The 12,943-nt window shown below is 39.7% G+C and overlaps 2 protein-coding genes across 4 annotated transcripts in view; one reads left to right on the top strand and one right to left on the bottom strand.

The window, feature by feature from the left end:
* The first annotated feature begins 405 nt into the window (after positions 1 to 405).
* kdm8 (lysine (K)-specific demethylase 8) lies at positions 406 to 8,258 on the top strand. 3 transcript variants are annotated; one of them, XM_005920254.2, is made up of 8 exons: positions 406 to 498; positions 1,775 to 2,260; positions 2,997 to 3,169; positions 3,931 to 4,063; positions 4,631 to 4,681; positions 5,778 to 5,927; positions 6,027 to 6,119; positions 6,204 to 8,258. In XM_005920254.2, exons 2-8 carry the CDS (start codon positions 1,799 to 1,801, stop codon positions 6,366 to 6,368), a joined length of 1,227 nt encoding a protein of 408 aa, XP_005920316.1. In that variant the 5' UTR covers positions 406 to 498; positions 1,775 to 1,798; the 3' UTR covers positions 6,369 to 8,258. The 3 variants fall into 3 exon arrangements, with proteins under 3 accessions (XP_005920316.1, XP_042074563.1, XP_005920317.1); XM_042218629.1 differs by having other exon boundaries at positions 412 to 690; XM_005920255.3 differs by having other exon boundaries at positions 412 to 772.
* An 833-nt stretch (positions 8,259 to 9,091) lies between these two features.
* Positions 9,092 to 12,943, bottom strand: part of LOC102312576 (UNC93-like protein MFSD11) — a 10,841-nt gene continuing 6,989 nt past the window's right edge. Inside the window, exons 9-13 of the mRNA XM_005920257.3 lie at positions 11,616 to 11,681; positions 11,406 to 11,531; positions 11,137 to 11,311; positions 10,915 to 11,050; positions 9,092 to 9,758 (exon numbers count right to left, since the gene is read on the bottom strand). Of these exons, the coding sequence (XP_005920319.1) occupies positions 9,606 to 9,758; positions 10,915 to 11,050; positions 11,137 to 11,311; positions 11,406 to 11,531; positions 11,616 to 11,681 (656 nt within the window). The 3' untranslated portion in view covers positions 9,092 to 9,605. The remainder of the gene's footprint in view (positions 9,759 to 10,914; positions 11,051 to 11,136; positions 11,312 to 11,405; positions 11,532 to 11,615; positions 11,682 to 12,943) is intronic.

Raw genomic sequence — 12,943 nt, 5'->3', positions numbered from 1 at the left:
TTGGCAGGAAACTGGCAGCACATGACAAACAAACAGGGGTGTGCAGTGCGCCAGCTTGACTTGGAGAAGGGGAGGGTGGGGGGGTCGCAAAGTCCAAGGACTTAGCAAAGTACCATTTAATTCAATGCCATCCTGCCTTTGCAGTGGGACTGTAACCTCATGGGTTAGAGGAAGTGCAGATGCTGCCACCATCTACTGGACCACAAAGGGAATCCCAGTTTCTGCCTTTTGAGAAGGAAAAGAAAAGGCTTAAGTTCTTGAAAATAAATAAACCATAAAAGCAATATTTTGTCATTAATAATTTGATGGGATCAGTTTTTATATACAGCTTTTAATATCTACACTGCAGCGTGGAACCAATATGTTTAGCTATTCGAGTTTCCTCCCGGTGTGTTTTTGTTGTGCCACAGGCGTCAGAGCAGCGCGCGCGTGTGTGTGGAGTTGTTCCGTAATTTCACAGATATTATCGGATTATTGGTGTAAATGGCTTAGTAAAAGGTAAATGTGGCATTTTAGGGATTTAATTTGAACTTAAATTAAGTCTCCGTGTTTACGAGTCATCGTGAAACATTGCCGCCAAAACGTTTTTCACAAGTGTGCAAAATTCACAGACTGCAAGTAACAGAAAAGAGACGAAGAATGACCGAAGGAAGAAAGGGATAAATATGGAAAACTAAATATTTTCATGAGGTCTGGTCCTCTATTTCTGTGTCCATAAACCTGTTTCAGGTATTAAGTGCGTTGCGTCATAGCTTTAAATGGGAAATTCCCGGTAAGCTTTAGTAGCAAAAAATAGGAACATTTATATTTATAGGAAAATATATATCTCTCTGTGTGTATGTGTAAGTAGCCACGTTTTAAAGCTACAGCCTTGCGTTCATGTTACATCTTTGTTTCTTGTGAGATTTTGGGATAAAATTGAGCATAGAGTGAATTGCACTGCGTGAGTCTAATCTCCGAGGCTTTAACGAAAAATATAATTGGCTTTCTCCCGCTGCTGCATAAAGAAAAAAAAATGAATGAGATAAAGTTCACTTTTTGCTCATACTTTGATGACTTCCATAATGAAATCTCACTGAAGGGACTGTAATTCCCCAAATATCCTAAGTCGCTGGGGTTTCCATTGGATTTTTGGGTTTGCTGCACAGCCCATGTGACTGTGTAAAAATCAGCTGGAGTGCACTCCAGGGTCGTGGATGGCTTAGGCATGTGGCATATCAAATGCTTTCTTTGTTTAGTCCAGTCTGCCTCTGAGTTCACAGGGCTGCGTTTCTGTACTAAAATGAATCAGGCCCTCGGAGTTGGCTGCCTCCTGCTTTGGCATCATCTCCAGCAACACAGACCATCCAAACGCTGATGGAGTCACATGGAGGCGGAGTTGGCGGCTCCAGCAACAATGCGGCAAAAGTGTTGTTTTCATGCATGTGTCTCGCCCCCCCGGTTCTGGCTCAGGATGCCCTCACCTGTGTTCTGTTGTTGCCAGTTTAGTAATTAGTTGTATACATCTGTTTCACAGCACCAAAGAGGCTGAACAAGCATACTGTGTATTTGTGCGACAATGGCAGGCTGTTTTAACAGTTGGTGGGCTCAATAACCAGCTAAATACATAAGGAGTCATTAAATTACATCTCTCCCCTTTAAAAAAAGAAAAGTCAGTGAATTGGTGAAAGTGAGCCTAAATTTGAGCAAATTTAACTTCTAAGTGCTTCATTATAAAAACTTGAGTTGACACTTCACTGTTAACCCTGACTCACTTTCATTGTTCATTTCACAGTGAAAAGTAACGACCTTCTTGTCAATGGCATCGCTGTGGTCAAAAATCTCTCCAGTACTGCCTGCTAATGAAGACCAGTTTCCACTGAAATTCAGTGACAAAGTGGAGCTGAGTGTGGTGGAAATGCTGCAACAGTCCAGGAAGCAGCTGTACGGAGACATCACAAGTTCCAGCCGGTTGCTTAATGCTCAGATTATTTTGGACATTTCATGGGAGAAGCTCAACACCGGAACATGGCGGCACGTGGACAAGGAGTGGAGGCGCGTTTACTCATATGGCTGCCTCTTCAAAGTGGCGGCAGTGTGCTGTGAAAGTCCTTCCGAAGACAAGATCCTGGAGGCTGTTCGGACTTGTGACATGGGTCTAATCATGGGCGCGGCCATCATGGGTGATATACTTCAGGTTATTGTTCGGATTCTGCAAAGTCACATAAGGACATTGAACTCTACTAAAGAAGAGGATGAGAGTGAACATGCTGAGGTCAAGGTCAGCGATTTTTTTTTCTTTCATCTGAAATGCACAATTTTCTGTCAGTCCTTTAGTTTATTTAGTAATTACTAACTGATAGTTCTACTTGTGAGAAAACATTCTTGTACATTTCATTCAACCTGATTCAGAGTTCGAACTAATAGTGACTGATGGGGACATTTCAGAGTAAATCTTCTGGACGCTTGGAAAAGAAATTCCTCTGTGACCTTCATTTTGTTGCACTCCATCAGATGTCACTGAAGATTAAGTGCAGCAACTTTTGAAATGTCAGGTCACTTTGTTTAGACACCATCTAAATAGAGATGGAGGGTTTAGTGCAGGGCTGGCAGGATTTTTCGTGCTTTTTTCCCCTTTTAAAAGCTATCATCTTAAAAAAGCTGTTGAAATAGTCTACCCATCTGTCACGAGCTGCACAGTGGGGAATGGGGCTGCAACTAACAAGTATTTAGAAATGTTGTCTTTAATTTGTTCTTGGTTAATCAGGGCAAGGAAATGGTAGAAAGTAGCACCACATTTCCCAGAAGCTTAAAGTCATACTATGATTAAATTGCCTGCCACACTTACAGTACAAAAGAACACTGAAATCAGTATAAGCTGGAACCCAGAGAAGACTTAATTGATAGTTGTTTACTCACATATGTGAGATATAATCAAGGACTTGTTTTTCTTATCGTTTTCCTCTAAAGGTTGAATTGATTTTTTTTTTTTTTTTTCATTTTGAAATCATTTCCAGAGAATAAAGATTGAAAGCCCGCTTGTCTCTGCAATCAAAGAAGAGTCGGCGGTTCTCAGGATAAAGTGTCCTTCACTGGAAAGTTTCAAAACAAACTTCCTGCTCCCCCTCAAACCGGTGATTTTAGAAGGAATCATCGACCATTGGCCTGCTTTCAACAAACACCCCTGGAGGTTTGTTTGTACAGAATGTATTGTTGTTCAGTTCATGATTGCTATTTGTATTAATTAATTGGCTATTATCAATCATTGTGGTTTGCATATTTTTGTCCGGATGACACCAGCCAGCTGTTTCCCCCAATTATGAACCAATTTACTCTCATTAGTATGCTAATCTCAATCATGCACTGAAAAGGTTAAAGTCGATTTGTAAACCACTTTCAAAATTGTACATTCTGTCTGTGAAAATAAGCTTCACAGTATTGGCATGTTTGCGCTCCTCCACCTTGGTTAAATGCAGCACTTACATCCAGTCCAGCCTTGTAATCAGACTATTTTACACTTGCGGCAGCAGCAGAGTGCACTTATCAAGCTGAGAGGACAGAAAACCTGAAGGACTTTGGTACAGAGAGGCAGCTGACATGTAGTATGCAGTGTGTATCACTTTGATATCTATCTGTCATTTCCTTAACTATGTGAGCAAATAGGGACAACAGGTCTGTTTACTCATCTCTGCATATGTGATTCCTGACTCTCAAGTCTGACATCAGCGTCTGATATAACTTTCTTTCAATTTAATAATATCCTTCACTGTCCTCCCTCTCATTGCTCACTCCTGACAGCAGCCTATTCACTCTGGCATCTGACATACAGCTTCTGGCACCTCAGTCACATCCTGACGTGCTTATATATAAGATGTTTTGAAGCATCGCTTGAAACCAGGATCGCCACATTTATGTGTGACTCACTCAAGTAACTGTCTCCCTCCTGCAAAGCATAGAATACCTGAGGTCTGTGGCCGGCTGCCGGACTGTTCCTGTTGAGGTGGGATCCAGGTACACTGATGAGGATTGGTCACAAACGCTGCTCACGGTCAATGAATTCATTGATAGATATGTTTTGAGTAAAGTAAGTGCATCTTGAGCAAGTCTTTAAATCACATTATTTATATCAGTGGTCCCCAACCTTTTTTGTGCCACGGACCGGTTTAATGTCAGACAATATTTTCATGGACTGGCTTGAAGGTGTCGCGGCTAAATGCAACAAAATAAAATGATAAAAACAAGACAAAAACTGTGGTATTTTGTAAATATAACACTAAACGCAAATTCACTGTGTAATTGTGTAACTTTATTAGCAGCGTCCTCCTGAAATGCGCCAACAACATTGAGAGTAACACCCTCCCCTCTGCCCCTTAATGCTCTCTGGTCGCTATGGTAACACGTAAATATTTCTTTCAAAATAAGACACACAACTACAACACAGGAAAAAGACCCAGGGAAACAGAGTAAACAATAAGAACCCTGGAAACCATAAATTTCACACCCAAGACGCAACCCTCGCAGCCCGGTACCGGTCTGTGGCCCAGAGGTGGGGGACTGCCGATTTATGTGAATGAGAGAAAGAGAAGACCTTGGGATTTCTAACATGATATCTGGGCTTTTGTTGTTTGTTTTGTGTATCAACATTGAACAGGATGGAGTGAAAGCTTTGGGTTATTTGGCTCAGCACCAGCTTTTTGACCAGGTAGAGTTCAGAATTTTAGTTTTGAAACACCAAAATAAAAGTGAATAATTTTGTCAGTTTAACACTTCTTTAAAAATGACATTTTCAGCACTATAAAGAACGGGATTCTTTTTCTAGCTGTCATACTAACACAAGATCGCTTTTAACATTAGTGGTATTTTTTAGCAGTAATTTCAACATCAGGGCTGGATAATTAAGATCAATTTTTTGGACTATGATTAGATTAGAAGGATCCCAGCCACAGAGTCACCATTTAGACCGATTTTCACACAGCATCTATATTTTTTTACATTTCTTGGGGATTTTATAGTGCCATGTTTCTAAATGAAACATTTATTTTTGATGTGCAAAAGCTTTGATTTCTTTATATATCACTTGGAAAATACAAAGTCTGTGCAGTGATTTGTTGAAACATCTGCAAACATACATGGGAATACAAGGTAAAAGGCAAAAACCGAGATTATATAATTCTGATGAGCTTGAAAGTGAATATGTGGCACAGTGTGAACGGTCTTAGGCAAGCTTTCTTGTAATTCCTTTAAGTAGTCTTCATGAACAGTTCTCCAGGCTTCTTAAGGACGTTCAAGGCTCTTCTTTGGATGTCGGCTGCCTTTTGTTTAATTCCCTGTTAGGATGATCCTACACTGTTTCAGTAATATTGAGGTCCAGGCTTTGGGGAGGCCAATCTGTGACTGATATTTATCAGGCTGATAAATATCTCTGGGCTGTAATGAGACTGAAAATTCCAATAAATAAACAGACTGTTTGCAGACATTCGGGTGGCTCTCTGAGGCTGTACGGGAGCTCATCAGTAATAGTTAAGTAAAAACCAACCTTATGGCAGAATATCTGTGCCAGTTTTCACGGAAATCCATCGAGTATTTATGAATATTTTTCAGTTGGAAAACTATGGTGGATATACTGACAAAAAGAAGTCATGCATTTTTTTTAGTTTGCATGGCAGAAGGTGGAAAAATAATTAGCAATTCTTTTTACTTGCCAGGAAATGTTGGCAAAGTTCTCATGAGAAAAAAAGATACTATTTAGTAAGTAAAATTAGTCTTAAATGCCCTATTACTGTTTGATTATACCTTAGATACCAGAGCTCAAGGATGATATCCGCCTCCCTGATTATTGCTGTCTTGGTGAAGGCGACGAAGAGGATATTACTGTGAATGCGTGGTTTGGTCCCGGGGGTACAGTCTCTCCTCTTCACCAAGATCCTCAACAGAACTTTCTGGCGCAGGTGCTGTTAACTGTAATGCTTTATGAATTAAATTAATGTCAAAGGTTGATCATGTGATAACAGTTTCCTTACCACATGGGATTCCTTCTGTATATACAGGTAGTGGGAAGCAAATACATTCGCCTATATTCCCCCGAGGACACAGGCAAGCTGTACCCTCATCAATCACAGCTGCTTCACAATACCAGTCAGGTAGGATTGACAGTCCATGGAGATAGCACATGTTGGACGTGCAAATGTATGCAGTATTTCCAATTTCTGACTTCTTCCGTCTAGGTGCAGGTGGAAAATCCAGATGCCGAGCGCTTCCCGGAGTTTGCCAAAGCTCCGTATCTCGAATGCGTGTTACAGCCTGGAGACGTTCTTTTCATCCCTGTCCGACACTGGCACTACGTCCGCTCCTTAGAGCTCAGCTTCTCTGTCAGCTTCTGGTGGTCGTGATTGCAGTTTCCAAATAAAAAACCATATAGCATGTGTGTAATGAAACTAGTTCAGCCTGATTTCTCCTGCCGTTGAAGAAGGTCACTGGAGAGCTTTTAACTAATGTGAGGCTAATAAAAGTATTAGGACGACCTCTGATTACAAAAACCTTTGATCCATGAACTATGCACACACATTGCTCAATGATTACTTTAATTGTGCTGCTCATGATTGCAACATCTATTATGTGGAAAGCGACCGGCAGCCACAGAAAACAACAAATGAGCAGTTAAAAGTGTTTCTGCTCATTTCATTCTGCATATAATTTACAGAGGGTTGTTAGTCATCTAATTTGATAGGGTATGTTTCTCTTTTCAAATTGGCTTATTTAATTGTGTTCTCAACCTTATTCCCACAAATATTCTCAGATGTGTGATTTCCATAATTCATGGAAATGAGGCAAGTCTTCAAATTTAATAACCAAGTGAGCTACAGGTACAGAAATGTGGTAATAAACACGGCTCTCTGGTTAAACTGACAGCCTGAGCTAATCAAGCAGGTCACAGATGAAAATTAATAAATTAAATGAATTAATCCCCTGGGCATACACAGACTTTGAAATTAAAACCATCTCATTGATAAAGTACTTTGACAGCACAACTCTTGTTTGGCACCAGAAACGCAAAACCTGACAACAAAGGGAGCCGTGGATTTCAGACCTCTGACAAGCCACAGTCGTGTATCCTGTAGGTCCTGTTCAGTCAAGCCTGGTTATTACAACTATGATGTGAGGAAGTGACAAAATTAAGCAGATCTGCCCTAATATGCGTGTTTGATCTGGATTGAGTCAGAAGTAGCGGCGTTTTGGGAAATCAAGGCAGTGTCAGACAGGTGAACTTGAAGAGTTGTGGGGAATGCTTTGATAAAGCGCTGTAGCTCAAGGAAAGGATATATAATAGACACTTTTTCCTTCAGTTTAAGAGGGTAAAAAATACAAAGGAATTGTAGTTCAAAACAACAAAGTGGCCTCAACAAGCTAAAATATTTTTCTGAAAACACAAGCTATATACTGTCTGACTCTGAAAGTGGTTTTGCCAAAAAAGAAGCATAAACACTCATGTGAAACATTCCTTTGAACATGGTGGCTTGTGGGCATTCATTTATGCACAGCTCTCTTGAGGTCCCCCCACAGCATTTCGATCAGGTTGAAGCCTGAACTTTAACTGGGTCATTGCAACACCGTGATTCTTTTCTTTTGTTGTAGATTTTCTCCTGTGCGTAGGATCATTGTCCTGTTACATGACCCAGTTTTGGCCGAGCTTTAGCTGTCAGACAAATGGCTTCACATTTGCCTCTAGAATACTTCAGCCTACAGAGGAATTCGTGGATGAATCGATGACTGCAAAGTGCCCAGGTACTGTGGCTGCAAAACAAGCCCAAATCCTCACCCCTACACCACCACGTTTGACAGTTAGTCTGAGCTGTTTGTGCAGATGTGCTGTCTTTGGGTTTTCAAACCTTTCAAACAAGCCACATTTGTTCAGCCTTCTTCTAATTGTACTGTTGTGAACTTTAAAATTCAACATAACTGAGCCCTTTAGAGTCTGAGATGTAGCTCTGGGATTTTTTTGCAGATTCCCTGAGCATTGCACAATCTGACCTTGGGGTAGATTTGCTGGGATGTCCACTCCTGGGAATATTGTAGCATTGTTAACACACACCAAACTTAAAATGTCTGTCTCTGGGTCAGTTAAATTCTCCCAACCTACACTGCAGTATTGCAATGTTGGTAAAACCAAGCAAAAGTAGTTTTAATATTTAAAAATATGCAAGTTTAGCTATGAGGCCTCTTTCCCTTTTTTGTTTCTGTAGATAAGGTGGCGTAATAAATAATGCCTCCTGCATTAAAGATGCCAGTGTTTGGCCTGGTTTCTGCAAATTTCAGGTAATAGACCTATCCAAAGTTGGTTACTTCCCTCACAAGCTTATCTCTCCAAACTTAATAATATGAACCCTGCCAGGATTTAATTCTGTAAGTAAATGCCGTACACTTCACTTAGCCCTTCAGTGCTTTGTTGTTGTCAAGTAAGTGGCACAATTGACTTAAGATCACACAAAACTGCTTACTCTCATTATAATGTAATCAATACTCAATTACCAGTGAAGTAATGTGGGACCTCTGGGCCTGTAACCCTTTCTCTTAAACTTAGACCTCGCTTTCGCCTTCTTTTTGATTAATGGCAATTGATTTTCAAATAAATCTGGCAAATCAGGATTAGATCCATTCGATTTACAGTAGGCAATAGACAAGTTTTAGTGAGAAAATGCTGAAACCCCAATAAATCTGAAACATAGATTTGGAAAAAGCTCGAGATTATTTCTGTACAGATATGTAATATAAGTAGCTCAATAATGCCACATTGTTTTAAGAGCCAGAATTTGTGAATTGGAATGAAGAATGAAAGAAAACAACCCAAAAATTAAAGTGCAGGCTCTCAACTTGTTTACAGGTCACATGTAATTTAATTAATACACATGAGCACATTAATGTTTATCTACAGATCAAACCTTTTGTCAGCTGTTCCCACTTGCCTTGACTTTAACATTTGCACCGCTGACTTAAATGATGATTTATAATAATCATGTAGACCACAACACAGTCTATACTTGAGCCCCCCCAGTGTTTTAAAATTTATTCAGCAAAATTGGTGAAAACATTACATTAATATGCAAGAATGTAAAAAAAAAAAAAAAAATGAAGTGATTGTCAAGCATTAATTAGTGTCATCTATTCTTGTCATTATAAACAGCACTAAACATCCTGCAGTAACGCTTTAGATTCATAAATTAACTTCAACAATGGCACCGTTATTATGAACATGAGCTTCCAAAGCAATGCAAAGCAGATGATAAGGTAAGTTATTAAAATTCCATATTAAGACCACGTGCAGTACAACAGAGTAATAGAAAAATAACTTTAAAGATGTCCGATGACCACTTTGTAGAGTGAGAGGAAAAAAGGATTGTGCAAAGTACAGTGTAGACTTGTAAGGCAGCTTGGTTTCAGCTATGGCATCAATTCAAACTCTCGTTAGTGTCGATGCTATGTGAATCTGCATGACCCTCGGTGCTTCATTATAGAAAGAGATTTTTAAAAAGCGCTTCATGAAATGAGATTTTTTTAAATTACAGGATTTCTGATGGCCTCATTTTATCCTGAAAATGAGTTTCAGAAAGCCATTAATGCTGAGATGAATCCTAAAATTCCTGTATATCTACAGAGAAGTTCTGCATCCTCTCCACCACGAAGAAGCAGAGTGTTCCAGTGAAGCCCAGGATGACCATCAGCAGGAGCTGCCACATCAGCATGATGTAACCGCTGTAGAAGAACGCAGCTGCTGCACAGACAGACTAACAAGGGACAGACAGATTTAATGTTGTTGATTAATATGATAAAGTGCTTTTACAACTCTAATAAACTAAGTTGCACAAATTATTACACAAAAATATTAAGTTTTCCAGCTTCACCAATCACCTCCTCAAAGTCATATCCTTGAGTAGCACAGCACAACTTCTGTAATGTCTGCTATTTTCAGATCATTGCCATTCTAAACAATCCAAACAATGACCCTTCAACTTAAGCTTTATTTAGGAGGAGTGGAAAAAGCCACAGTGAGCAAAATGTGGCCAGTGGTGAGTGACGATAATGGTGAAGTGGCCAAAAGGGTTCCTGTATTTTCAATTTGCTGTCTGCCAGTGCATGATATTACAGGCAAACCACACCATTCAGTTCATTTTCACATGATGCTCTCCCTCATACACCACAGGATATTATACTGTCGTAGAAATCCTCATAAACAGTCTGAACCTAAATCAACCATAAACATGCTCCTGAGCTGACCCAATGCTCCGTCTTGAAGTTTGGATTCTGCATGCATTCCACTGTCAGTTTGGGTTGGGGTTTATATCCTGATCCCCATAAAAGTCTGAATGTTTCTCAAGTGGAAATGCACATGTGGGAGAGGTGTGGCCTACAGAGTGCATGAAAAACAGCACCAGCACTGGTAGCAGTGCTGCGCTGAAGATGGCGTTGAAGAGATGAGATGTGTTTAAATCACACGTGGTTTTCATTTTTCTGGGCAGAATCAGAGAGCTTTATAAGATACTAAACATACTATTACTTTCAAAATCATGAACCCCACTTTCAGATTTACTACTAACAATTTCCCAGTAACAGCAGAATCTGAGCTGGACTTCAACTAGGTGGTACAACCATGTCAAGATTTCTCAGTTTGTTTCTGTTCATTGCATTGTGGTGTATTTTCCATGCCTTGACAAAATCAAAAAGATTTTTTTTGAATAGTTATAAAGCATACATTAATTTCTAGAGCTTAATTTTCAATTCAAAATCAAAAAAAAAAGGAAGAAGGTATGATATCCAGCACATCTGCCTTTTTTCTTTGTACTGTAACTTCAGGTGAATTTATTTCACTTGGAAGGAACACATTTTGCAGCAGCTTTGGTCTGCTCTGCTAACAACGTCTGAGAACTGGCAACTCAGGATTACCTGGATGAATTTAAAAATGGCGAAAGCCGGCGTGCTTTCTTCAGCATAAGCATGGCCTAATATGCTGTAGAGCTGTGTGTTGAAACAGCTGTCCCCGAGTCCAAGCAAAAAGCTGCACAGCAGGGCAATGGATACACTAAGAAAGAAAAAGAAGAAATAAAATCAAAGCATAATCTCAAACAGTATTTTCTTATATGCTAAATTATCATAAAAACTGGATACCTTGGGGTTAGATATGGCTTCTTTAGGGATGTGGTTTCAAAAACAATGGGGGCATCATCAGGGATGTTAAGAAAGATCAAATAGAAAGCAACAAAATGGGCAACCATTCCCAGAAACACCACAGAAGTTCGTCTGAAGCGGCTGTTCTTGCACAACAGTCCAAACAAACCCCCACCTGATGGAAAAGGGCATATTCTGCATAAATCAATCAATCTGCACGGCCTTGAATGACTTTAAATAACTTTGCTAAGAGCAGAAAGTGAACGTACCTACTATTTCTCCAATGCCTACAACAATCCCTGAGATCCCAATCAAGCCTTTAGCTGCTTCTGCAAACTGTGCAGTTGCTCCGATACACGTCCCATACACTCCACTGTAAAAAGATAGCTCAAGGCCTGGAGAACAGGGAGCGCATGCTGTAGCTGCAGGCATTTTTACTGGAGGCTAAAGTATTTAATATGCAAAAGCATTTGACTTACCGCTGTACGCCATACAAGGACTCAGAAGAAGGATAGTTTTAGTCTTCAGCAGTCGTAGGATGGTTTCTAAAAGGGAGAGTTACAACACAATGATTTAAAATGCTAATAAATGCTGTTCTTCCACTAATAAAATCTCCTTTAGCTCAGTATTGAGCTGAGAATTTAACACAGTTCAATGCAGAAGGAAAATATTCTGTCATAATAAGCCATATATAAATGCTAATTTAAAAAAAACACCCAAGAGAGACTTGGCTGTTAGAAAAATTCAGATTTTAAAAGAGGAAATCCCACTAGGCTTGTTTATATATGCCTGGATGGCCCTTCTTGACATGAATCAGCTTGCATCTTTGATAAAAGCTGATACCTTTAAGGCAGGTGTGCACGAGTCTAAATGCACACAGAGATACACGCGAGACAAGGTGCAATCTGATCATCCAAACAACTTGAGGCTGCACTGAAGGCAGGTGCAAGTGCAGCAGCAGAGTTTCCAGTTGACAAACAGATAGAATCTGAAATAAACTAACGCACAGGCAGATTCTATGTACTCTGTTGTGATGCTAGAAGATTTTTATCCATATGAAAGCGATTTTCGCCTTCAAGAAAAACAAAACCGCCTGTGAGTGCCTGCTAGTTTCACAAAAAGAGCAATGAAAAGCAATGCAAATAACAGAGAGGGAAAGGGAAAATAAATACTTCGGTAGGAACTTACATTCCTTTTGAATGCTCAGTATATCAGATGATACCCATCTACAGTGCAAGGGGGGGGAAACAGTGAATAGCTGTACAGGCAGGAATTTCAACTCTTTGGTTCAATATTGGCTGATTGCCAGGGAATCTGGATGTACCCCTTAGGATTTAAAAAAACAAACAAACAAAAAACTGATATATGTTCCTTCGTACAAACAGGAAGAGAGAACTTCAGTGTTGGAATTTAATGACTTTGAAATGTCACTGCAGTTATCCTTACAAATATACACTCAGTGGCTACTTTATTAGGTCACCTGTTTGTGTACTCATTAACGCAAATATCTAATCAGCCCTTGGTGCATAAATATGTAGACATGGTCAAAACTATCCACTGAAGAAGAGTGATTTAAGTGACTTTAAACGTGGCATGGTTATTAGTGCCAGATGGGCTGGTCTTTTAGAAACTGCTGCTCTACTGGGATTTTTCCCACATAACCATCTCTAGTGATAAAGGGAATAGCTTGAAATAGAGAAGGCAAACTGATAGATAGATAGATAGATAGATAGATAGATAGATAGATAGATAGATAGATAGATAGATAGATAGATAGATAGATAGATAGATAGATAGATAGATAGAT

The sequence above is a fragment of the Haplochromis burtoni genome, unplaced genomic scaffold (assembly GCF_018398535.1).
Source record: "Haplochromis burtoni strain Fernald_Lab_line unplaced genomic scaffold, NCSU_Asbu1 Contig_21, whole genome shotgun sequence".
Classification (NCBI taxonomy): Eukaryota; Metazoa; Chordata; class Actinopteri; order Cichliformes; family Cichlidae; genus Haplochromis; species Haplochromis burtoni.
Note: the sequence above shows the minus strand (reverse complement) of the source record. Positions and strands in the feature narration are given on the sequence as shown.

What these genes read in the sequence shown, in the direction of transcription:
- kdm8 (XM_005920254.2), top strand. Translation starts at nt 1,799, where the DNA reads ATGGCATCGCTGTGGTCAAAAATCTCTCCAGTACTGCCTGCTAATGAA. An exon ending in TTCAACAAACACCCCTGGAG is followed by an intron (nt 3,170 to 3,930) that starts GTTTGTTTGTAC and finishes CCTCCTGCAAAG; the next exon opens with CATAGAATACCTGAGGTCTG. An exon ending in AGCACCAGCTTTTTGACCAG is followed by an intron (nt 4,682 to 5,777) that starts GTAGAGTTCAGA and finishes ATTATACCTTAG; the next exon opens with ATACCAGAGCTCAAGGATGA.